Genomic DNA, 25074 nt, shown 5'->3' on the forward strand with positions numbered 1-25074 from the left:
CAACAGAAGTCATCATGCTGTCATGATTGTAATCAGGGATTGGAAGACCACACGAAGATGGCTTGCATGGCCTTGGTCCTATCATCTAATCAGCACTTCTCATAATCATGTCTGTCTTCCAATTAAATTCCTCCTGCAAAGAAGGGGATGTTCTACAGTCTGACCTAATCAATTAAGTCCTGTTGTGAACCCACTTCAAACGACTGACTTTGTCTCGACCTCTGGATCCATCCAGATCTTGTGATTATGTCAAGCACTAAATAAGATTGGTAGGAAGTGTTCTTTTTCCACAGACACAAATGTGGTTTCCTCCATTTTAAGAGACATTTGTTAAAATGACTTCTAGTGGAAGAAGATATTGGCTCCATTAAGTGGATGTATTTCTTTGTTCTTCAGTGATCTAACGATTCGTCTCGATCAGATAAAACCAAGAAGAGAAACTTTCCCCAGCAGAACTTCATGTCACAGCAGCTGTGAACAACTTTCTGGTTCCATACCCCAAACACAGAAACTTTTTCCAAATAGTCACACGTGTCTCTTTATTTTGGACTCTACTCCAACCCTTCAGAAACAAAATGACAAATGGCCGGGGGTTGCATTTCCTCTCCTCCCAGCTCAGAGGCCGGCAGTCATTCTAATTGTGATGAGGAAGTGCTCGATCCACACCAGCTGCATCCTAAGCCCGGCACTCTGCTCCCACATTTGTCTCTGTCAGCTCCCTCCCGGCCCGCCCACTCGCACGTACTGATGAAAAGAGTTGGCGGGCCCTGCCTTGGCTACGGAAGCCTGGGCTCCGCACCCGCATGTGGAGGCACTGCTCACCCCGCCACCACCACCCCCAACCCCCCCAACCACCTTCTGGTCAGTGCCAGTTTGACTTCTATTACTCCCCGTGGGTGAGAGTGGTCCTTCAGATGACAGCTGGCAGGGTGGCAGCCGCCCAGCCCTGCCACCACATCTTGGGTAGGCCTGCGGGCCCGTCCCCTTTAACCCCCCCCCCCCCCTCCCCCCCTACACACACACAAAAACACACACACCCCTCTCTCCGCAACATCTGCCCTCACAATCGGGAACGCCATCATGCCAGCTGAGTGTATTCATGAATCCGGACACAGCACACACGTGCCGCTAACGTCACTCAGCTGGGCTCAATCAGCCTCTCCCTCTCTCTTTTCCTCTGCCTCTCTCTTTTCCTCTCCCTCTCTCTTTTCCTCTCCCTCTCTCTTTTCCTCTCCCTCTCTCTTTTCCTCTCTCTCTCTTTCATGCTTTCTATGCCACTCTCTTTTCTCTGCGTCTCATCCACCCTCCCTGTCATCTTGGGAGGCTCAGTATTATTATACGCATACATAGTCATTTTCTGCCTGTTGCCTCCTCCTGAACAGAATGGGCACCAAAGTTGTGCCTTTGGAAAATGAACAACTTGACCCCTCATATAATCCTTCAGCCTGCTGAAGTGAGGGAGCATGGAGGCGAACTTGATGGTGAGCAGAGAGAGAGAGAGAGGGAGGGAGGGAGGGAGGGAGGGAGGGAGGGAGGGAGGGAGGGAGGGAGGGAGGGAGGGAGAGAGAGAGAGAGAGAGAGAGAGAGAGAGAGAGAGAGAGAGAACGTGTGAGCCACCCTCTCTCTCCTCTTCACTCTGACTTTATTCTCACGGTTGTGTAAAGATCTTTCCCTCTGACAGTCACACACCTTCCTGCATTAGTCCTAACCGGGCTCCACTCTGGCTGCAATGCACTGAATGGCCCTTGGAAGGCCTCGAGGTCGGAGAGACCTGGCTCTAAGACATGGCCAAGACACCAGGGTGACAAGTGAGGAGAAAGATTAGCAGTGGTAAATGGCATGGGACACATGCAGTTGAATCATTTTGGTGGTACGTGTAAAAGTGGTGCCTGAAACATGAACGCTCAAATGAGTATCCACAGTCTGTACAAGACAAGTCACAGATGGGGTACAGGCTTTCTTTTGCTCCAATGCCTGTGTGGACGAATGGACAGTGTTGGTGATGCGTACTCAAGTCCAGGGTATGAATTATGGGGGGGTTTGGGGGTGTCTGACCCCCCTAATTAAGACTTGGACCCCCCCAAAAGAGGTCAAAACAACAGGTTGGGGGGATCGATACACTGTGCCCTGCAGAAGAAGTTGACCCCCCCCGATTGTCATTGTATAATTGGCACTCTGCTCAAGTCCCCCCCTAGAGCTTTGCAGTGTGAGGGTACAGCCCCCAACCTGGGGTACTGGATGGTTCAGCGCCGTGTTATCCAACCCTGTGATTAATTCTGGCCCTAGTTGGCAGCCGCTCGGCATGCTGGGAATGTGAAGGCTATCGGAGCCATTCAAAGCAGGATCCTATCAGGCTGCCGGCTGACTTATAGCGACATGGGCCAGACCGCTGCAATGTTGTAGCAATGAGACCGCCTCAGATTTATGAATGCTGAACCCTCTCTTGTCATCTCTTTTCACTTCCTCCCTGCTCCCTACTTTCTCAGGGAGAGTTTTCGAGAAGAAAAAAAGCAGGGCCATCCATCCTGCTCCTGCAGAAACCACACACTCAGCAGCAGTTGTCTAGGGTCCTGTCACCTTCCTGTGACAGTGTGTTCGTGTTGAGTTTGATGTGACACCAAACACACACGCATGCTCTCTCTTACACTCACACAGACACACACACTTCCACAAACAGACGCACACATACACACTGACGCAGTGAGGTCGGAAGCTGACCTTACTTGAATGTTGCACTAGGGTGCAGTTGGGTACATATGTGGATGAGGACTTTCTCACTTTCAACCATGAAATGTTTCTGCAGGCTGTAGGTGTGTGACTTCAGCTTCGTTCTACATTAAAATCTTAAACACTATCATGGAAGCTCAAGAACATTATCCATACCAGTTAATGATGTATTAATGTCGCCTTTTAACTTGACCATGTAGGCTGACAAGTTATGGATGCAAAGCGCCGTTTTTGGTTGAGAGAGGGAGGCACTGGAGGTGAGAAGAACGTGTTTGTCCTCGAGTCATACTCAATGTAGTTCTGAATGTCAGCTCGTTCATCTGAATCAACCGCTACACTGCAGCCAGTGGATGAACAGCTTCTCTGTAGAGCTTTAGTGCTTCTTTAAAGACTCCGCTCTGTGATCCTTGCGTCTCGGACCAATCTCGCCTCGTTTTTTAATCTTACCACTGCTCCTGTCGTCCCTCCCCCTCTCATATTAGATGTGGCTAGAGTGGAGTTTCTCTCCGGGTAGGTTGTGGCTGTGCGTTTAGGAGCGCGCAGTATAAAGCTTCGGCTATTCATCAGACTCCAGTGAAACCACTGTTCAATTTCTGAAAGGACCGCGTCGAGAGCTTCGCAGGGAAGCAAGACAATCAAATCTGGACTGATCCCTCATGATTGCTCTGAATCGAATTTTGATCATTCTCTGAACTATGAGATTGCTTCAACCTTTGTCTGGATTAATTCCCATGTAATCGTTATTTATTTTCCCGTCCTATATCTCTCTCCAAGTGTAAGCTCTGTGGTTATGGGGTGTATAATGTCATTTTTGCCTAGGCTGGTGAGGGTCTTGACCATTCTGTAAGGCGGATACCAGGTGGATTTATGGTCCGCGGAGACAAAAGAGCCAGCGAAGGGAAATAAGAGGAAGTTTGAGATCCAGGAGGATGCAGGCGACGTGTTGGTGTGCCGTGTTATTACTGACGCCAGCAGTTTACCTGGTGAGTTATATTTGTTGTTAGTCTGATGGAACTTTTGTCGTTTTGTTTTTTCCTTTTGGTGTCCTTGTCTTGTTTAAGGCCTTTCAAAACTAATGATATGACAGGTTTTCAAGAAAGAAAAACACTTTCAGTGTGCTCTAGTCAACACCTACAGAAACAACAGTGTATACCTTTATGTCATTATTGGCTAGTAACAAAAGTGCCTATTACCGAACTCTGGTATGTGTTGTGAAATATTGTATTTTTACATCAAATAGTTTTTCTTTTTCAATTAGGCTATTATATGTTCTCACTTTGAGACTATATAAATCAGATTATTGTCAAATACCGTAGCCTAATAATTTATAATTTAATGACCTAATAAATGAATTACCAAACGTTGAAGACAAATCCAGAATGTTTATTATGGGGGAAATAGGCTAACATAGAAACATTTTATAGAAGCGTGAAACCTGACTGGTTTAGGGCAGTTATAAAATGCATCTCTTGGGGGCGCCCTAACAAACGGAATAATGTTTCGTGTCTTGCTCACATTTTAAAATGTCAGGATGCTGACATGTACAGTAGGGGGGTACTAGAATATTGATTTTACTGGTAAGAATATTACCCAACATAAAAACACAGAGAAAAATACTGCGAAGTTCTGTGTTGTGCTGCAATTGTCCTGTCAAAGGCACAGACAAATGTAAGGGTAAATCAAGAGTAGGGTACACTTCTGTTTAATAGAATGTCTTAAACGATTTGAGCTGTATGATCTTTATGGACTTACAAGTGAAGGTTATAAAACTGGTCAATCATACTGACTTCATATTGAATATGCCACAAAGTTTCACTTTAGGGTAAAAAAGATTAATTGATCATGTTGCTCCATGTGGAGAATGAAATAATCCTTTCGAACCAGGTCCACGTTTTCTGTCCATTACAAACTCATAATATCCAAATCAAAATTATGTTTAGTATTTTAATTAATTGTAGGCCTATTGCTTACTGTAATATAACTTTTTTTTCTCTTATGGTCAGGCCTGCCCGGTATGCTATTAAATATGTAGGTCTATGTATGCATAATTAAAAGTTGTTTGATAATAAATAATCGATTATTTTTAACTCTGAAGTTTTGTGTCAGACTACTGACATTTGCGTTGCTCTTTCTATGAATTGAACAGTGCAACTTATGCTACACTCCATAACCGGACGTTTAGAAAGCTATATAACTGCTTTGCAATTGGATAAACCGAACATGAAAAATATGAAAAACAAAAAACACAATTCTTGGAACAATTTGTGAATCCGTGATATTTTGACATGTGTTGCAAATTGTCTAATTGGCATTTGATGGATGTTTAACCCTGCACCGGTCACAGCCCTGCAGCCTCCAAAATTCCAAGACTCGTGACTTTCTTGTGAACCACTTTAATTTTTTTTATGAAAACATGTAGCCTACTTGAAAAAAAGTTGACTATAAAAACTACACTTCACTCAAAAAATATATTTTATATGGAGACATTTTAAATAATAATAATTATATATATAGGCTATGCACGGATCTAGCCTACACCTTTTCCAACTGAAGACACGGGTTTGGAATTAAGGTGATGTGGAACTGCCAGGGTCCTGAAAGTAAAAGCGCTGAAAGGTCTACGCAACATAATCCTCTTGGGTTTTGATTCTTGAAGAAGTGTTGTTTAGTCCATTGTAACTGCACTTTCAAAATAATTAAATAGGCAGCAGAAAGCAGATAAAAATATATTTACGACTGCATCGAATTGTGGCGCGCCTTATTCGAAGTTTCATTTGAGGCATTTCAGACCTATTTAGGTGACACATTTGTTCTTTAAAATCTTCCATTAGGCTATCTTCATGAAATACAAATGAACGATAATGTAAATTGAGAACCATTATTACTATTATTGGTACCATAATGCTAGACTAAGCCTAATGGAAATATTTCATTTTTGTAAAATGAAAAAAAAAAAATAGCCTAGGCTTCTATGAATTTGTTTTTAAAATTCTGCGTTTCGTGCCCGTCTTTTTGTTACATTTCCCAAACTTGAGGACTTTAGCATAGATGTTTTGGATTATGCCAACTGTAGACTAATCTTTAATTGTAGTTTCACAAATTCAGTAGCCTTCATACAGAGCTGAGGCCTTGTCTGTTCACCTAAAGCAAGATTATTTCCCATCCTGTTAACTGGCAGCTTTATCCATACCCGCGGGGATTAAAGCTGAACTTTGATGGTTTTTTCCGTGTTAAAGGCTCTTGTCTCCGCTTAAGCCTCTTGTCTGAGAAACGAGCGCCTTGACCTCGATAACCGCGTTCACCACACAGTGTTGTAGGTTGGAGAAGCACCGCGCGCGCTTTTACGAGCATGGGTAGGCAAACCGATGCGGTCACCTATGGGTGAAAACATTTAATTAACAACTACTTATTATACAGACTGTTATGATCCATAACGGATTAAAACAGAGTTTGTCCATATTTTATTTTATTCGTGTGTCTTTACCTCCGTGCCACCTTTATTGGCTTCTCGGTCATTAATCTACTGGTTACCTATTGAAGTTTGAATTTCTGATACAATAGAAGCTTAAAGCAGCAGATGTATTTGTGTGTGCGCATGTGTGATGAATCTTTCCCTCAACCGCATTCTGGTAGGGCCTAACCTCACTAACCAGATGGCTTTTCTCCAGTTCTCATATTTGGCGACTGTGGGAGGTTTTGCTCTCATGAATGACTGAATGACTGACTGAATGACACAGTGGTGATCCTGTTGACAATGTGAGAAAAACGTATGGCAAGGAGTGTGTGATGGCTTTAACATGGTGCTGTGTTCTGATTGAAAGTTTGCCTCACAACCCCTCCCCTGCCCATACCATGCCTCCATGGGGGGCAAGCAAAGCCTTTAGAAACATGAGAGTCTGACATGTTCCAATGACAACCCCCCCCATCCCCCCCACCCCCATCCCCCCCATCCTGCAGTGATATTAAATCATCATCATCAAACAGGCCGAAAACTGAGCCTGACATGGCTAAGCATGCTGCACCATGGGAGAGGAGGAGCCATGCTGAGAGCAGTGTTATTGTACTTTCTGTTAACCAGAAGCCTACAAATCAAGGAACAGGAGAGAAGAAAGAGAATTTATTTTGAGTTAGAGACTGGCACATGTTCATGGAGACACACAAGCGTGCATGCAGGCAGAAACGCATGTCGATACACACACAAAAACACATACACACTTACACTCTCACTCAATCATTCTTTCACTCACTCTGTCTCTCACTTTCTCACTTACTCTCTTTGTCTCTGTCTTTCTGTCTCTCTCTCTTTCTCTCTCCGCACAAGTGCATTATTCAAACTCTTTTGTGTTTTTTAACATTCACTCTGTGGGTGACTTGTACTCTCAACAGTTCTTTGCATGTACGTTTATGGGGTTCCAAATTGAACCACTCAAGATTAAGAGCTGAGTACAAAAGGCCTGAGAGTTTAGTGACTGAGTACATTGCGGCTCTTACACAAGCACAGCCCCCTCAACACCTCACAGTGGACCAGAAGGAGCTGTGATACATGTTAAGAAGCCGTCAAGTGTGTACTTACACCGAGTGACCCATGTGCAAATCACACAACTGTAGAATAATGCAACCTCAACATTGACAGTCTGCAACCGGATCAACTGTAATGGCAGAATAGTTTCCATGGATTAATTTCTAATGGTTTAATCATTCTCATTTGGAGTTGTTAGATAGGGCCTATTCGCAACTTAACCTTGCATCTGTTAAGTGTTTCAGTCTGGTTGACCTTTGACCCCCAATCAGAGAACTGTTACTGTATGTCTCTCCCTTCACAGCAAAGTTACTCAGCAAATGCTGAACATTTCTACATTTGCACTACATTCGACATGTACCCATTTAGCAGATGTTTTTTCTGCATAAGACATACAGTGCATACTAGTACATAATATACATAATAGTGCACTCAGAAAGTCAAGGAACGATCTGTATTTACTGGGCACAGTGAAAAATAACTACATCTCAGCAACCAGGCATGGTGAACCATAGTAATATCTAAACTACAGGACAGCAAAAACAGCTCCACTACAATCTACCATAGGACAGTGTATCATAAACAATGTCATATCTTAAGTGCAACTTTGGTATCGACTCCTCAAGGTGACACTATCCCCCTGTGACCTCTTCAATTGAATTGCAATTGAGCCTTCTAAGCCACAGCCTCCCCCCAACCCCACCTCCAGCCATGGCTAATAAGTCTTGGGGGGGGTGCCAGGGGGATGGGGGCAGGGGCGGTGTTATCAATACCAGTGAGATGTATAGACACCTCCTAAAAACACCAGACGATGTGTGGAAAAACAACACGTGACCTTGGTTTGGCTCAGAAGGTCAACCATAATGACCCGTCGTTTCGGAAACGGCCCCTCGGCACTCTGGGGTAATTTCTAGGCTGCATGCGTAATTACAGTGTTGTTTGTTCCAATCCTGGAGAGACACGCTAGAAAACTGGCTTGTGTTCATGGCACAGTCTTTTCAGATCTTTTATGGTGCCTAATTGGAAAATCTTTCCCTGTTGACCCTTTACCTGTACACAGTCCCAAAACAACCCAGCAGTCCGCCTCCAGTGTGTGCGTGGGTGGGTGTGTGTTTTACTGGTGGCTAGGGTGATTAATGACCACTGCCTCCATTCTCTCCACCATGCACTGCTCCAGATTTTCAATCGCATCCAGGGGTCAGAGGTGAGAGCTTGAGCTGACCATTGAAGGGCACTGCTACTGGAAAGAATCCACCCTAGACATGACCAGGGTTTAAGACAAGACCTGAGAATAGCATCTGCTCCACATTTGACCTCGTTTCCACCCTCATTTTTTGGGAAGTGTGAGGCACTTTGATAAGACATGCTTGAAGAGGTCTTGGAAACAGACTGCAGTGAAAAGTCCAAAGGTTACTAGATAACCTCCCCGCAACCTGCTTGACATCTTCAGATACTCAGACGTACATGCTGGGATCTTACACAATAACTTCTGTCGACTGAAGCTGGAGGATGAGATTGTATTTTCGGGGAAGGGTCGACAATCTCCAAAACAGTGTTGCTAAATAATCTCAGTGAGTCTTTTAGTTTCTTTTTGGTGTGTAAATATCCCCTCTCATGAGTACTACCCACAAGCATGTGACCAACTTCTTTGAATGTCATAGCTCCAGATGCAAGGGTAGCTTGGTATTCAAAGGCATCAGTGGGAGGTGCACCTGCTGCAGGTTGCTGCAGGCTGCAGGCTGATGGAGTGATGGATTGCCTTGCCTTGTGGTCTGATGATCGGCTCGATTGACCACTGAAACAGAGAGAGAGCTTAGACCCCGCTCTCCTGCTCTGCTGACTTTGAGGGGTGGGGGGAGGGGGGGGGGGGCTGCATAAGAAGGGATGAGGGAAGGAGGTGGTGTGTGTGACGGTGCTCTCCGCTGCTTCCTGCCGGTGATGGATCTGCCATCGGGCTGGCATCTGCTACACAGTCCGTGGATCCCGGCGTCCGCTGATGGGAATTACCAAGCACGTCCGTTATCTCCGAGATCTTTCCATTCCGTTGGGTCACAATGATTGGCCATGAGAGTGCCCAGCACCGCTCCGGGGACATGTGTGGAGAGCTGTAAAGAATCCTTGAGCGATATCAAACATGCACCCAAGCATTCGAAAGGGCCTGCCTGTCTGAGGTACAGGACCCATGTGGAAAGTGTTCAGTCGCACGCTTCCCTCTAGTTTAGAGCAAGTTTCTCATCCGATTAGGGAAAATCAGGAAATTAAAAGGTGTCATGGTTCTCATCCAGAAACTAAAGGTACTGTTGGATGAGGAGTATTTTTAGAGCTAATTGCTGGTTGAGAGGAGAACATGGAATATGGATGGGAGAAAGAGAAGGTCAGAGAGAAGGTGCTGGAGGTGAATTAAAAAACATGAGGATACAGTAAACCATGGTTACAATTTTATGAAATGGTTATGATTTTGTTAAGCTCTTGGTTTTAGTGCTTAATTTTAGTGCTAAGCAGAAAACAATGTTTTACTTTAAACCAACACATTTTTATTTATTATTCCCTCATGGTCAGGAAATAAGTATCTGGTGGTTGATAACCTTCCTTATAGTTTGTGTAATCATTGATTGGCTTATCAGCTGTAGCCAGTATGTTATCGGTTCAGAGGTGGCACCATAAGCTTCAATGTATCCAAATACATTTGTGCTGTACACACTATGTAGTGCTTATCTTGATATAATTGCTGATCAATAAGTAATACCATGGAGTTTTATCAACTTTTTTCCATTTGGACAAGTGAAAAAAATAGCGGACTTGTACTGCAGGTTCATGACAACGAGCCATGACTGAGGGCTGGGTTGGTGCTATAGACCAATCAGGGTCCTTATCAACTCCCCTGTGCGGCATATGACAGCACTTCATTACTGACATGAGGCTGGACGATTTCAGCCCTATTGATTTTCAGGATAACAATTACACTTCTGCCTCATAGCATCCACGCAGCCATGGAGAAGAGCGAGGGGAAAAGAAAGAAAAGTATGTGAGGGTATTTCAGTATTGAAGGGCTGTGGATGACAGCTGTCAATCATCCATCAGCAAGATAAAACTCATCCTTTGGCATCACATTCCACTACTTGAATAGTGAGGAGACCTTTTTCCTCATTCCCCATCTCTCTCTCTCTCTCTCTCTCTCTCTCTCTCTCTCTCTCTCTCTCTCTCTCTCTCTCTCTCTCTCTCTCTCTCTCTCTCTCTCTCTCTCTCTCTCTGTCTCTGTCTATCTCCTCATCCACTATCTGTCTCCCCGTCTCTCCGTTCCACAAACAGAATTGTTCTCTCGCAGAATCACATGAATAAGGCCTTTTTTATCGGAGTGACCCTGAGGTCCTAATGCGGGTCTTGCTCAGGGAATCAGAAGTCCTCCATGTTTTATGTTTGTCATTGCTCTCTTTGTGTGTTCCGCTTATCACAAAGAATGCACCTATTCCTGCTTCCTCTCACAGCCGTGGAAATACATTCCGTCCTATTGTACTGTCCAAACACGTTGAGTAAACATCAATACATTTGCCTCTGTTTACAGCAGAAAACTTCCCTCCTGATATGCATACCAAATGTCAATGTGGAACTCAGGATATGGTGAAAGGTAAACATGAGGTTGGCCTGTCCAGGTTTAAAGATTTGAGGTCTAAGCTCTCTCTACCACTCTCTACCTTTCTCTTTCGCTTTCTTTCTCTCCATTTCACCCCAAACTCTTTATCTGCTCTTTCTTTCTCTGCGGATATGCTGGAACATTTATCAAATCAATTACTGCTGATGGGAGTTCTTCTAACAGGTAGTGAGGTGTCTCAACACTGATTCCTCCTGTCGCTTTGATGGATTCTCTCTGTTCTCCCGGCATCAGGCCCACAGCACCAGGGGAGCACAGGCGATCTGTCAGACCTCACAAGCCATTACTTTAAACATTAGACGGCCTAGTGGATGCTGTTTCATGTGGGCACAAACAGGTGCCTACCATCCCTTTTAGATGATTGTCTGGACAGACAGAGTTTGTGTGTGTGTGTTGCAAACATACGGTAAATAGATATACTGTATATATGAGGAGGGGGATATGGTTGTGTATAGTATTATAATAGGATTCATGACAACAATATGACAACCATAAATATTAAATTCAAGTGACTACTTATTTTTGGAGTGTGAAAACTTGTAAGTATTCAAGTAGACTAAACACATTACACTATTGCAGACATTTCTCACTCTGTAAATTCACTCCACTGTCTCTTCGACTGAAATGGAAAAAAAAGGATCTGACTGAATGTCTCAAGTTAATGGCCTGGGCTATAAAGCTTTTTCCAAAATGGCTCCTTAGTTAATTGAATGTGTTTGCTTGGCAGCCGATTTCTTTACGGTCAGCATAAAAGTATTTTATTAATCTTGGTTTATGATCACATGAGAGGGGATAGAAGACGTGGTTTGGCTTTATGCCCCTGTGTGTTCCCTGTCTGTCCTGCCCGTCTTCTCAGTGGACAGAAACAGAGCTCCTTGTCTCATTGTGATGAGTGACAGCGAGGAAATGGAAGAGCAAATGAACTGCCAGCCTTTCAGGGACGAGCGATCTCTTTACATGTGCACCACATGACAGCCCTCCTTCACCAGCAGCCTCCAGTGCCCCCATCCACAGTTAGCATAAATATCTGCTTAAATTGCAGAGCATATTGTGTCATCATTAAGACATGAGCTACTATTATGATTCTAATGGGTATCAGCCCTCAAGTGACTCAAACCAAACTACGATACATATTCATTGTTTTACAAAATGTTTATGTATATTTATTAGCCTGGGGACTGAACACGTTTCTAGTTTCATCCATCAAATAGCCACCTTTTGAAATATATTTTTCCTCTGCCATGAAATGATGTTGTAAATGTAAGGCTGTGCCATCAGGAGAGCCTCAGTCTCCCACTGTAGACACAGACTAGCAGTGGGGTGGGAGAGGTGAGGAGGGCGGAGGGGTGGAGGAAGAGAGGAGAGGAGTTATAGAACAGAAGAACAGAGGGGTGGAGGAAGAGAGGAGAGGAGTGGGAGAACAGAAGGGTGGAAGGGAAAAGGAGAGGAGTAGGGGAACCGGGGGTTGGGGGGGGGGGTGAGAGAGGAGAGGAGTGGGAGAACGAAGGGCTGAAATTGGTTCCCTAATCCTCCTTTTAAATAGCTCCGTGCTCCAAATCCTTGGTGGAACCCTCAATGGATGGGCTAAAATGGGCAGCTTTCACTTACTTGGGGGAAATTCAGTTAATAAAGTAAAGTTACCGTAAGAAATTTACCCAAAGCATAGCCATTCTTCAGCAGTCCAGGGGGGCTGTCAGAGAGACATGCTGTAGGTTGTAGGTTCTGATGGGTGGATTCAGTTAAGTAAAAATCCCCAGTTCAGATAACCCAGTCCAGTTAAACCCACGGGATAAGCAGTGTAGAGGCGAATAATTCTAACCGGAGTTAGCCTTAGCCAGAGACATAACAAGCTTATTTTGGTTAAATAACATATCTCCCATGGTGAAAATTGTGTGAAAGGATGTCTTTGTTTATGATTATTTTTCCTTTAAATTCTCTTTCCGTTTACTGACTCATATTGGAAAGTCGCATTCATCAAAATGCCTAAACCTGGGAGTTAGTTATTACTGTAACAACAGTTAAGGATCAATGTAGTGTGCATATTACATCTACAATGGCAGAGGTAAGAATAGGGAAAGCATGTTTCTATAATACCAGAATTCGGTGCAGATAATGTCATTCCCACCCATAGAAGTGCTGGGGGTGGACCCTCCCTGTTCAGTGGTGAGCAGTGATAGCAGTGCATAGAAAACCCATTTAAGGTTAAATCTAGCATTTAAAATCCACTTTTATTTGTAATGTTGCCGCTTTCCCCTGCACCACTGTAAGTGTAAGTCGTTTTGAATTAATCTTTTTCTCCTCTCGCACTGTGCTGAGGCACAGCGGAGTAAGCTGCTGTGAATATCTCAGCCAGTGAGCGCTGGGCTCTATCTGTGGTCATCCAATGCTGCGGTGCATTATGTGAATCCTCTATTTACAACGGCAGGACAGTCTCTAATAATACCAGTGGCTGGGAAGAGCAGCACATTTCCTCAGACGCCACAGCTGAACCACTGGGCACAGAGCGGGTAAAAAGAGAGAAGACTTTTGAAACACCGTCCATCTCAATCGAAGATGACTGAAGATAAAACGTGTGCTGAATAAAGGTGTCAGGGTAATTCCATGATAGGCATTAATGTTGGGCTAATGCCCTCACAATTCCACCCTACAGTTTCATGTGTGTGTTTGATAGGGGGGGGGGCGGTATTAGCCCCCCCAAGCACCCCCCGTCAGTGAGCAGCGATGTCTGTAGTGCTGTCTCTAGTGATTAATGGTGCAGAGAGTCAGACTGAAAGGTAAACTGTGAGGACAAAGAGGTTTGTTAATGGACGTGACTTAGAAGCTCCAACCTGCCTCTGGACAAAAGGCAAGGTCTGGGCATAGACAAAGACAACCTGGAGATCTTTTGTTCCAATTTCAGCGGCTGTTTTTGTTACTGAAAGTTTTATATAATTGGGAAATCAGGGATATCTACGGTCTTACAAAGTAGCTTTATTTTCCAGTCTGTTTTTTTCCACAATTGTTCTGGCACTGTGGTTGAGGTCAGGATCCTTGTTGGAGTCAAGGCCTGGTGATGAAGTAAAGGGATGAGGAGAGGGGATGATGACCACAGGGCAGCAATGCACTTGCCGCAACACTGCATTAAAACCTCTATGTTATCTCATCCCCATCTTCATCCGCGACCCTCCATAATGAACATGACAGCCTATCATCCACATCTCTGTTTACATGGAGCTCCCCCCCTAGGATCTGTCACGTCACTCAAAACAGGTGTCGTCATGGCGACAGCTCACCTGAGTGACGGAGGCTCCTCCCGTGACTTAGACACTGTCTGTTGGCGTCATCAGGAGAAGAAAAGCTTGGACGTCCGTCTGCTTGTCTGCAGCCCACAGCCCCCTGTGGAGCCGTGCTTGGTCTTATACGGGTTCAGCATTTGGAGCTAGGTGGGCTGACTGTGTCCCATCCACTTTCATCCAGCCACATGTGCCAGACAGTCATCCAATCTGAAGCCCCTCTCACTAACGCGGCTGCTGGAAATCGGAGTGGAAATTAGAGGAGCAATTAGTCCCGTGGTACAGATAAGGAGCCGGGATTTGACGGGCGAGGACATGGCACGCCATGCAGAACATCATGTTCACTTTAGACCCTCCAGTCTTCTGCTTCAGACATGACACAGCTCTTTGATTTTCCCATTAGTAGGCAGAGTGGAGGAACCCAGACCCTACCTGGCTTATGATGCTCAAATGAGCTCAGGAGATTGAGTCACACTTGGCCGGGCGGACATCCCCCACGCCCCCGCATGCACCCTTCCCTCGCAGAGGGGCCCGATAAGAGCTAATCTCGAGCTAGCTGCTGTTCATTTAAGGCAGAGCTTTACTAGATCCCACACTAATGTCACGGCTCTCGCTCCCTGGTGCCTCTTCCACCGGCAGATCCCAGATGCAGGCCAGTCCTCAGCAGTCTACATCGTATCAGATGAAGACGGCCTTGTCTCAGTAGTACGTCCAAGCAGCGCAGCCTGGCAACATGCCCCAAGTAGAAAAGCAATTGGGCTGTGTTTAATTGGAATAGTGGTTGATAGGAGTTTTTCTTTTGGTCTGTGTAGGCACCTGTTGCGCCAAGGTCGTATGTCATTTTGTGGACATGACTTAGTTCTACATATAGCACGAGGCCTTCACCCATGAGACAGTCAAGAGACAGTAAGAAGACTGGAAGGGCATTATGAGTTATGATATTGTTGTGGTATTCCTTACAAGGCCAGAAGGTGAACACTGTAGCATTCTGTGTTGAGACTTGACCACCCCATGCTGTGCCCCAGAAAGACAGAATTCTATGGAAACTAAATCTGTACTTGTTTTCTCCATTGTATGTCACTCTGTATCATACCTACATTACTGATTAGGACCACAAATCACTAGGATAGAAAGGTTTAATGATCTGGGCTCGTACGAATAAACATCTTAGTCGAACCTATTTATTGATAGTCTTGTTTTTTCCTCAATCATCGTTTCTTTCCCATTGGACATCATCACAGCAGTGGTGAGGATGGCTGTTTCAGGTTCAGGAGGAATGGATTTTGTTTAAATGTTTTGGTAATACTGTATTTTTATTATGACCACTTATTTGAGAGTTTTATCTTTTTGGGTTGCGCTGGCTATTAAATAGTGATTATTTTTATGTAAATTGTTCCTTTTTCTCCTCAATTTTCATCACCCACTCAGGTTAATGAAGATGATACCAATAATAATAATGATCCAGATTAAATGTTTCAATGTTTACACTTAGTCCAAATCACAAAGGGCAATTACTTTTTGTCTGAGTGTGCAGTCTCATTGTACTTCAGTTTGAGGAGTGTTTCTGCTTAAGCAAATCTTCGAAACGACATTCATTGAACGTCCACAGCATCGACATCCAGTCAAACGACCGCAGACTACCACTATTGACACCTCTCTCTGTTCCTCCACCCTTCCTTCCCTCTTCTTTTTCTCTTTTTGTCTGGCCACCTTGAACCCTGAAATCAATGGTGGACAGTAACAAACTAAAAGCCTTTTATAAAACACAATTACAGATGGCAAATAGAAAGGAGTAAAAAGATCCTGCCACTCCATCCTTTTCCTCAGTTGAGTTATTTGTGTTCTCAGCCACTAAATCATATTGATTAAACGCGTCATGTATGTGAGATGAGGTCCTCTGGGGTCATTGGAATCAGAAATTCAGTGTATTGGTCTATAGGTTTAATTTGATTTGGAAAAACAGGCATGCATAGCCAAAGCTCCATTACCTGACTTCTTCTGACCTCTCTCTCTCTTTGTCTCTCAAACAAACACATACACTCTCTCTCTCTCTGTACACAAATCACTTCTTAGTTCTTTTGCAACAGCGTTCTCTTTTTAAAAGGTCAGCTGGTACAGCAGTTTTTGCTAAGGACATTTCGGACTCTTCCATTCTGCTTCTGTGGTGCTGCATTGCTGCTTGGACTGTAAGTTATACCGCTACTGCTGGTGCTATGACTGTGACAGGATGAGAGAGGGAAGGAGGGGGATCTCAATCGGGTAAAGAACAGACTTGGCAAGCAGACTGTGTTTGCCTTTAGAATCACACAGCAGTTAACTTGTTGGGTTAACAACATTGCAGTCATTTGAACCCTTCCCCTATGTATTCCTGTCAGTTTAAATATTCAAGCAAATGCTGCTTAAATATGCCACAATATGAGAACACAAGCTATTATTTAATGTTTTATAGCAGTAATCATGGAACTAATTGCATTGAATATAATTTCCTACCCTGCCGGTGACAAAATCAATTAATAATGTACATTTGCTTAACAAAATTCATTTTGATACGTGTGTTTGCATAATTTGGTTGAAGCATGATTACGTGAGCCATTGCTTGTTTTTTACTGACATCAGGAGTAGTTTAAACAGATCATTATAAATTATTAAGCTAATTGTAACACATTATGCACTACATAGACTGAGGGCTCCATATTTGTACAGTTAATTGATGAAATGAAATATACCTTATTTAGATGATTAAGTTACAGAAGTGAATACTCCAAATGGTATTAAAGGAGATGGGGGCATGGTCTTCTTTATTTCCTTTTACAAACTGAAAATCTCATTAAGTGTGACACTGAAGATTAGTTGAGAGAGGGACGAAAGTGGAAAGAGAATGAACTCACAAAGGGCCAGGAGGAGACTCTGGCTTTGTTTGCCATCATTAATTCTCCATCGACAAGGCTCCGAGGAACGCTGCGAGACGCTGATCAGAGGAGCTCCAGATATGACAGCAGAACAGGTGCCCTTTTTCTCTCCAAACGCTTCTCTCTTTAGCTTCCTTCCCAGGGTCTTAATTGGGGTGAGTTATGTATTCGGGCCATCTGCGCACTGACAAAATAAAGCCTGCTTTGATTTATGGTGCCTCGGGCCCTATTAGCTTCAAGATTTTCAACAACAAATCCACTCTACTCTTGTGTTATGTCTGGTTAACTGTAACACCCCAAAAAATAAGCACGTCAGTTTAGCACTCTTCTGTGACAAGACATATTACGTCTCTCCTCACATGGGGCATTCTAGACCAGGGACTTGTACTTGTACCTGTAGATTTCTCTTACAAGGAACTGTTAAAATGTGCTAATAAGTGTAGGGCAGTAAAGCGGTCTGAGGTAGACTGTAAAAATGAAAGCTGAGAGTTGAACTACACAGATAAAGATGATGAACCGATTGTACAATAATTAATTGGAATAGAGCTCATTGAGTTATTGAGTGAAGGTGAAAGTTTGATGACTGGGCTCTTTATCTGATTTGAACTACATATTTGGTAACTGAGGGTAGCAGGAAATGTGCAGAAATGGGGTTGACGATATATTGTTTGAGGTTGGGTGAGTTGAAAGTAATTTTCAAAATAGTAATGTGATGAATATACCGATAAGATCACAATTAATTTATCCCCAGTGAAAAACACATTCAGCTTTTTGAAGAATGTTGAGTGCAAATAATGAAAAGCAGACCACAGCCTAGACAAACGCTTGGCATAAAAAATTAAAAAGAATTCCAGTATTTGACTTAACTGTGAACATGGTAAACTATAACTGCTGAACACACAACAAAAATGTAGAACTGTACTGTCTAGTGGCTAGTACTTGCCCTGGGCATCAGATCACCTTCAAACACAAACAACCCCCATCAGTGTCTTCAGGGTTTTTGGGTTGAGGTGAACCTAAAGTCAGTTTGTGTCTGTGTATTATCTAGCGTCCAGTAACACAGCTTAACACTCCAACAGAAACCCGATGGTAATTTTACAAACACACACATTCACGCACACTCATATGCAAGTCCGTTCACACAGTGTAGGAAAGTCTGCTTTAATGATGCGTCTAACTGCCTTCTTACAAGGCCATTAGGCAGTTCTAGTGCATGGTCACAATGGGATATTCCAGGGCCACTTAACAGCTGTCTAGCTCTCTGCTGGCTTGCATTATGTTCAAGCCCCAATCGTCTAGCCCTTGAGCAGGGCCAAGGCATGTTTGTAATGCTTCTTTTTGTCTGTCTATTTTTTCTCTGGTTGCAGACTGTACATGGCTAAAGCATTGTGATGTTGCGAAACAGAATGACTGGCTTGGAGAACAACTTTATGTGTTTACAGGGACTGGTAGAAAAGTACTGGTGCTTCAGAACTAAGTGTACTGTATTATTTCTCTGATAGTACAGTAATGCACCATACAAGACATATTGTACTGAACCATACTGTGTGTTCTTGGACAAATTGTGTGCAGTAAATATTTGTCTTGTTTGCTTCTCAGGACAAGGATTGCACTCGGATTGTTTTAGGCATTGTAGCCTACTGTCTGAAGAGTCTGTACATTTGTGTCAGTGTAATTGTGGACACAAATGGAGATGAACCGCCTGTGTGCTCAGGGTCACCTCTGCACAGTTCTCACTCTCCTCATTCAGACGTCTTCTTTCTCTTTATTTCCTCGTTTCCTTTCTCCAAAAATGTCACATGAGCTTCCTTTTCCTGTGAGAAATGCACTGGAGCCAATCCGTCTCTCTTCCCTCTCAACTGTGCCGATGTGATGTGAGGTTTAGAGAACGACTGAAAGGAAGATTTGGAGCACATCCCATCTCCAGTTTTTGGTCTGCCATTTTATAACTGTGCTAGTTCAGTGAAGGGGACAACCCTAAGCTGTTTTCTGGATGTCTGGGGTCACTATTCAGAATGTTTTGTACAGATAGGATTTTTTATTTAAAAAAGACACAACCTGTCCTTTGTCCCATATTTGGAATATTGAACTTAGAGGCAGAAAGTCCTACTGTCACAGTAGCCGATGGAGAAGGGGATCTGTATTGGTGGAGTATACTGTGAGCCAGCATCTTTAATGAGTGACAAAAATTTAAACTCTTAATGGATTTACCGATGTGCATTAAACCTTGATTACAGCCAATTAGCACTTAGATGTGTGGCAGCAAATAGTGTAATAGCATTTTTTATATATACTGCCATGATCATGTTGATGATTTACTTTCATTAGTATTATGTAACCTTAATTGGAATCTAACTTAGAATGTAGTAACCCGTGATGCGCCTATCTAATGCCACCTGGCAGGCAAAGTGAAAATCTTTCTGTTTTCTACGAGAGTGCGACACGTCCTTTCTGGCCCATCCTGGGTTGAGAGGTTAGCCCGTCTGTGATGACACGTCCTGTGTTTGAGCAGGGTTCTGATGCTATCAGAGAGCACCGTCACAACTGAACATGAGGGAAGGCCTGGTGCTGACACTGGTGCACTGCTGGGAGTCTTCTGGCATCAGATGACCTGTCGAGTGAATGGCCAAGGAAGACTTGAGCGGAACAAAGTAAAGCCGCTTGATAGCAAAAAAATAAAAAAATAAAAGCCGCTTGATAGCAGGCGGGGAGAGAGACCCCACAGACGGGGTCACTGAGAGCACGACGAAGGCGGAGTGGGGAGAGAGATTAAAGAAGAGATAGAAGGAATGCAAGTAGAGAGGAAGAGAGAAAGAGACAGGAGGGAGGAGGAAGGGATAGAGACATAGAGATAGGGTATTTTGTGTTTCGTCTGTGAGTGAGAGAGAGAGAGACGTCGAAACAAAGAGAGACAATGGAGTGAAAGGCAGAGACTGAACCCGTAGTGGCGCTGTGTTATGTTGTGTTATGACTTACATCGTTCACACATAAAGTGTGTGGCTCTCTCTGCCCTTGCCTCATCCCCAGCCTGGGGGAGCCCAGCTGTCTCACTCTGGCCCCCAGTCAGGTGGGAGGACGGTGGCGGCCAGAGTGCTGGCCATGTTTACCAGATGCATCGTCCCCTCAGGTGAACACTGCAGCTGGCAGCACCAGGCTCCAGCAAACACACTGGCCCACAGCCCAAATCATGCTGGACCATGGAGTCCGAAAGCCACGCAGATAAACGTCTGTATACACTGACTGGGAATTGTGCCTGCCCACCTGCCTGTCTGCCTACAGGACAATAGATAAACATAAACAAGCAGTGCCGGACAGGGAAAAAACTACAACTAGGTTGACAAATCAGGCTGGGAGCAGGGAGATGAGATGCTGAGAGCATTCACTGTTGTTTTGAATTTTGCTTCACTATTGGAACGTTTCTGCTCAATGCTCTGTCCTCAACGATAATTAGAGAATGAACACCGAATGCATGTTTTCAATATTTGAATCAAGTGCTCATAATCCATCACAGTCAGAAATGGATCCTCCAGGCCCTAAAGGAGATCTCTGTGTCCCTCTAAAGCTCCTCAGGCCACTTCTGTTCTTTTCCAGTTCAATGTTAATCTCTTAATGTTGCCCTTGACCAATGCAACAAGGAGCCACGAGGGAAGGTTGAAATCTATACTTTTTCTGCACGGTCTACAGAGCCAATCAATAGCACAGCGTTACACCATACTAAATAGCAGTTTTTGTTTTGGATAATTTGTTTTTGAAAATCATTCCAGGCATGGATTCTGAGTGGCTGTGTCAATGCTCCTCAGATCCATAGACTCAAGCACGAAGCCTGACTGTTTGTGTAATGTTATCTAAAAAAGAGTTTAATAGTCTCAATAGATTATTTCCAGTACATTCTCATGTAATAATCATCATTCTACCTCTGCTTGAAGACAATAATCTGTTTTACACAACTATTCCCAAGCACTTTATTCAACCTTTAATCTGCAATTCAAAACACATTCATGGTCTTGTATTGATTGTGTATGTCTTTTCATGCCCCTCTGCATTCCAGACAGCCATGTCCCACCCTCTCCACCCCACCCACAACGATGTGGTTGAACCTGGACAGTTCACCCTTGTGCTGACGCGGGCTGGGAGGCAATTCAGTCCGAAGGGCTGAATGATTGGTTGCGAAACCTTATTTTCTACGTATCGATCCCAGCGGCTGCCCGCAAAATGCAAAAACCTCTGGAAGACAGATCTGCTGTCACGTCTTACAGTAGAAATCAGGCAATCAATGTCAGCATAGCTGTGCCTGGCCTTGTATGGACCTAATTCCACTCATCTGGGCTAAATGGTGAAAACCCAGGGGTTCATCAATCATCAATTCAAGGAGCACTCTGTAGTTAATAGTCTGGTCTTTACTCACTGAATAGCCAGTGTATCTATCTGTGTGTGCCAGTGCAAGAGCCCTCAATGTGACAGAGCAGGAAAAGGGCTAGGCAGAGATCGGAACAAAGTATTTCACACTGATCTCTTAGATTCTTTTTTTCTCCATCCGGCACATGTCATTCAAATTCCCAAAGGGACACAGTCTGCTAACATGATTGCAAATAAAAGCTTGCAGAAAGATTGATTATATCTAACCCCCCCCCCCCCCCCCCCACCACCACCACCACCACCACCTCAGAATCCATTGGATCTGTCTATTCCGGGGAAAGCTGTGAGAGTGAAGTCAATATTTCCTGAATCTAATATTAGCAATACCTGCTGAAGCGTCAACTCGACTACTTGAGAAATCGCTCCATCTCCAACTGTGTAATATGGCTCGAACACCGCATAATGACACACCTATTAATGAAATACATCTTTCTTCTCTCTGCTCCAGGTTACAAGTGCCCATGCCTCCAAGGCAGACCTCCTGAAGTCTGGGAGCCCCAAGTCCACGTTAAAACACATATGGACAGAAAGCAGTAAGGACTTGTCCATCAGCCGACTGCTGTCACAGACTCTGCATGGCAAGGAGAACAGCACTGCCCTAGACCTGCGCTACGACACCCCCGAACCCTACTCAGAGCAGGACTTGTGGGATTGGCTGCGGAACTCCACGGACCTGCAGGATTCCAGGCCCCGGGCCAAGCGGCGGCCCATGGTCAAGACGGGCAAGTTCAAGAAAATGTTCGGCTGGGGGGATTTCCACTCCAACATCAAGACGGTGAAGCTCAACCTGCTCATCACCGGCAAGATCGTGGACCATGGCAACGGTACCTTCAGTGTCTACTTCCGCCACAACTCCACAGGCCAGGGCAATGTGTCCGTCAGCCTGGTCCCGCCCACCAAGATTGTGGAATTCGATGTGGCGGCACAGCAATCGGTCATCGACGCCAAGGACTCCAAGTCCTTCAACTGCCGTATCGAGTACGAGAAGGTGGAGAAAGGAGCCAAGAACATCCTCTGTAACTTCGACCCCTCCAAGACCTGTTACCAGGAGCAGACCCAGAGCCATGTGTCCTGGCTCTGCTCCAAGCCCTTCAAAGTGATCTGCATCTACATCTCCTTCTACAGCACCGACTACAAGCTGGTCCAGAAAGTGTGCCCGGACTACAACTACCACAGTGACACTCCCTACTTCCCCTCCGGCTGATTCGACCCACCGCATAATGTGATGGACAAAGAGTTACAAATTGGGAGTTCTTTCTCCACTAAAGAAGTCTTATGTTAATAACTGTACTGTCCTGGCTTTGTCCATAACAGAATTTCAGCTGTTGAATTTATTGATCGTCTAATTCTCAAATTCTGAATTGTAGGGACAATGCAATTGTCTGAAAAGTGAGGCAACATAGGACTCTGATTGTCATCATTATGATTTGAATAAATATAGCTTAATAATTGATACTACAATTGATAATAATAACTCTGTATGTTTGTTTTTGAGTTCAGTTTGTATTTCATAGATTCTTCATGTACAAATAGGAGGAAATGATAGATTCATCTAGCAGTGTTTATCAGTATTTATGTTGTGCTTTTTAGTTTGCTTTTCCATTACGTGCATTTCTGGTTATTTATATGGTCCAACTTGATAATAAATGCTTTGATTTTCTCCTTTGAATATATGTTATGTACAGTATGTTCACATCTGAGACAACAATGTATGGACCTACAGAAGCTTGGTTAGCCCCTCCCAGCAGTCTAAATCCTGCATCCTCAGAAACCCCCGTTCCTCCCTAGCATCCTGAATGCCTTCAAGATCACTGCACATTTGCTTCAAACTTCCAACCCTACAGGCAGGAGGATTTGAGGACCCTGGGGAGTTGGGATGATCCCCATCCCAGACAGTGCTTTCAAAGGCTTTGTGAACAGTGGGACTGAGCAGGCGCCACCCGCTGGCATGTTTTACTTCAAGAATAAATAGAGAAAATGTTAAAAAGTTCAGGTATGTAATGCTGTCAATCCTTGGCTGTTTCTGGAGTGTTAAACTGTGAAGTCTTGACTTGGAGAAGTAGAGGGTCACAGCCTTAGTTTTCATATTCCAGTGTGATTGGTCGAGGGGCTTGCTCATTGTCACTTAATATTTAAAATGTAATGTATTGAATTCTATATCTTAGAGCCTAATTTGTATGAATGGTTTGTATTGTACATAGTTTATCCCAATGGCGCTGCTTCTGTATAATGCCCCACAAGATGTGTCCCCCCCCCTTCTTCCCACAAATTTCCCTCCCTCACTCCATTGCTCGTTCTTGGTTCCTCAAAGAAAATGATGTTGCTGATGTAGATGTGAATTTCTTAAAAAACTGCAATCTTGTACAGATGCTGTCAAACTGTCTAAATATATTATAAGTACTCATCAACTGTATCACTGCATTTAATTTCTGGTGAGGGTGGGGGTGGAGATGTACATATGAATAAAAAATACAGTACATTTTACCAATTGAATGTTCTTTGAGTGAGTTATTTTAGGAGTGTGTCTAATTGCATATAAAACACTCACTAGAGCGTTATGTGATCGAAGTGAGAAAGAGTAATGAAGTTTGAATATAAACTTTCCAAGGTATTACATTGTACATGGAACTAATGTGCACCCTCTATGCTTGGATACAGACACCTGAGTCCTTATCTTTTGTCACTTTTATATCACCCCCCTATGTCAGAATTAACATATTTTACAATATATAACTATCTAGATACATTTTTAGGATCAAATGCATCTGCCTTGTCGCACCACATAATTGGTTTGGATATGACAAAAACCCAGTCCACTGACAAGTCAAGGAAATTGGGCAGTCATGCTGATGTTCTCACAAGAACAGAGAAGAGTCTACATCCATGATTCTTTCAACCCATGGCTTGACTAAACACGCCAAACACGATAGAACAACAGCACACCGAGTTCTCTGTTCAGATCCTGATCATAATTACTTCCTGGGGTTTCTCTGATCTCACGCCAAGTGTGGTAGAGCAGATTTCCTTATAAGCTATCACACAGGAGAAGTTGGACATGTAGAGGCGAAGTTGTGTTGTGGTCCCAGGGAGATGAGGAGATTGAGAGCGCCGGGCCGATAGCGTCTGTTCGGGGAGTTTGCAGCGGCACCTGCCATGGAATCCTCCGGCTCGGCAGTTAGGATCAGCAGTCGGCTTTAAAGCGATTAAGGCCTCCAGGGGTGGGAGGGGGGGTGGGGGGGGAATGGTGCGGGGAATGAGGGGATGGTGGGCGTTGCGTTTAGCTGGCTCACAACTTATCAGTAATTAAAGTGTATGCCAGGTTTGTGTGTACATCAGTGGTCCACTGGGGGCTTTTACAGCCATGCTCATTAAGGAGCTGCATCCAAAGTTTGCCCTGAATGCTCACTTTTAACAAGTCTGAGGGGATTCGACAAGTGTGTAAGAGGGACATATGTCTTCAGTGTACACTAAAACACATTAAACATGTGTAATTGAAGGCAGTGAAGTTGTGCTTGGTCGAATTGGTCTAATACTTTGAGGTATACTTTTCACTCATTTTCCAAGATCGACATATTGTACTTC

General features: G+C 44.1%; 1 protein-coding gene across 1 annotated transcript; it reads left to right on the forward strand.

Annotated features, from left to right (window-relative positions):
- The first annotated feature begins 3546 nt into the window (after positions 1-3546).
- nxph1 (neurexophilin 1) lies at positions 3547-23177 on the forward strand. The gene is made up of 2 exons (XM_067256022.1): positions 3547-3710; positions 21941-23177. Exons 1-2 carry the CDS (start codon positions 3657-3659, stop codon positions 22694-22696), a joined length of 810 nt encoding a protein of 269 aa, XP_067112123.1. The 5' UTR covers positions 3547-3656; the 3' UTR covers positions 22697-23177.
- The last annotated feature ends 1897 nt before the right edge of the window (positions 23178-25074 follow it).

Source organism: Osmerus mordax, chromosome 18 (assembly GCF_038355195.1).
Source record: "Osmerus mordax isolate fOsmMor3 chromosome 18, fOsmMor3.pri, whole genome shotgun sequence".
Lineage (NCBI taxonomy): Eukaryota > Metazoa > Chordata > Actinopteri > Osmeriformes > Osmeridae > Osmerus > Osmerus mordax.

Coding starts and splice junctions, on each gene's coding strand:
- nxph1 (XM_067256022.1), top strand. CDS start 3,657: ATGCAGGCGACGTGTTGGTGTGCCGTGTTATTACTGACGCCAGCAGTT. Junction 3,711..21,940: donor TGACGCCAGCAGTTTACCTG/GTGAGTTATATT, acceptor TCTCTGCTCCAG/GTTACAAGTGCCCATGCCTC.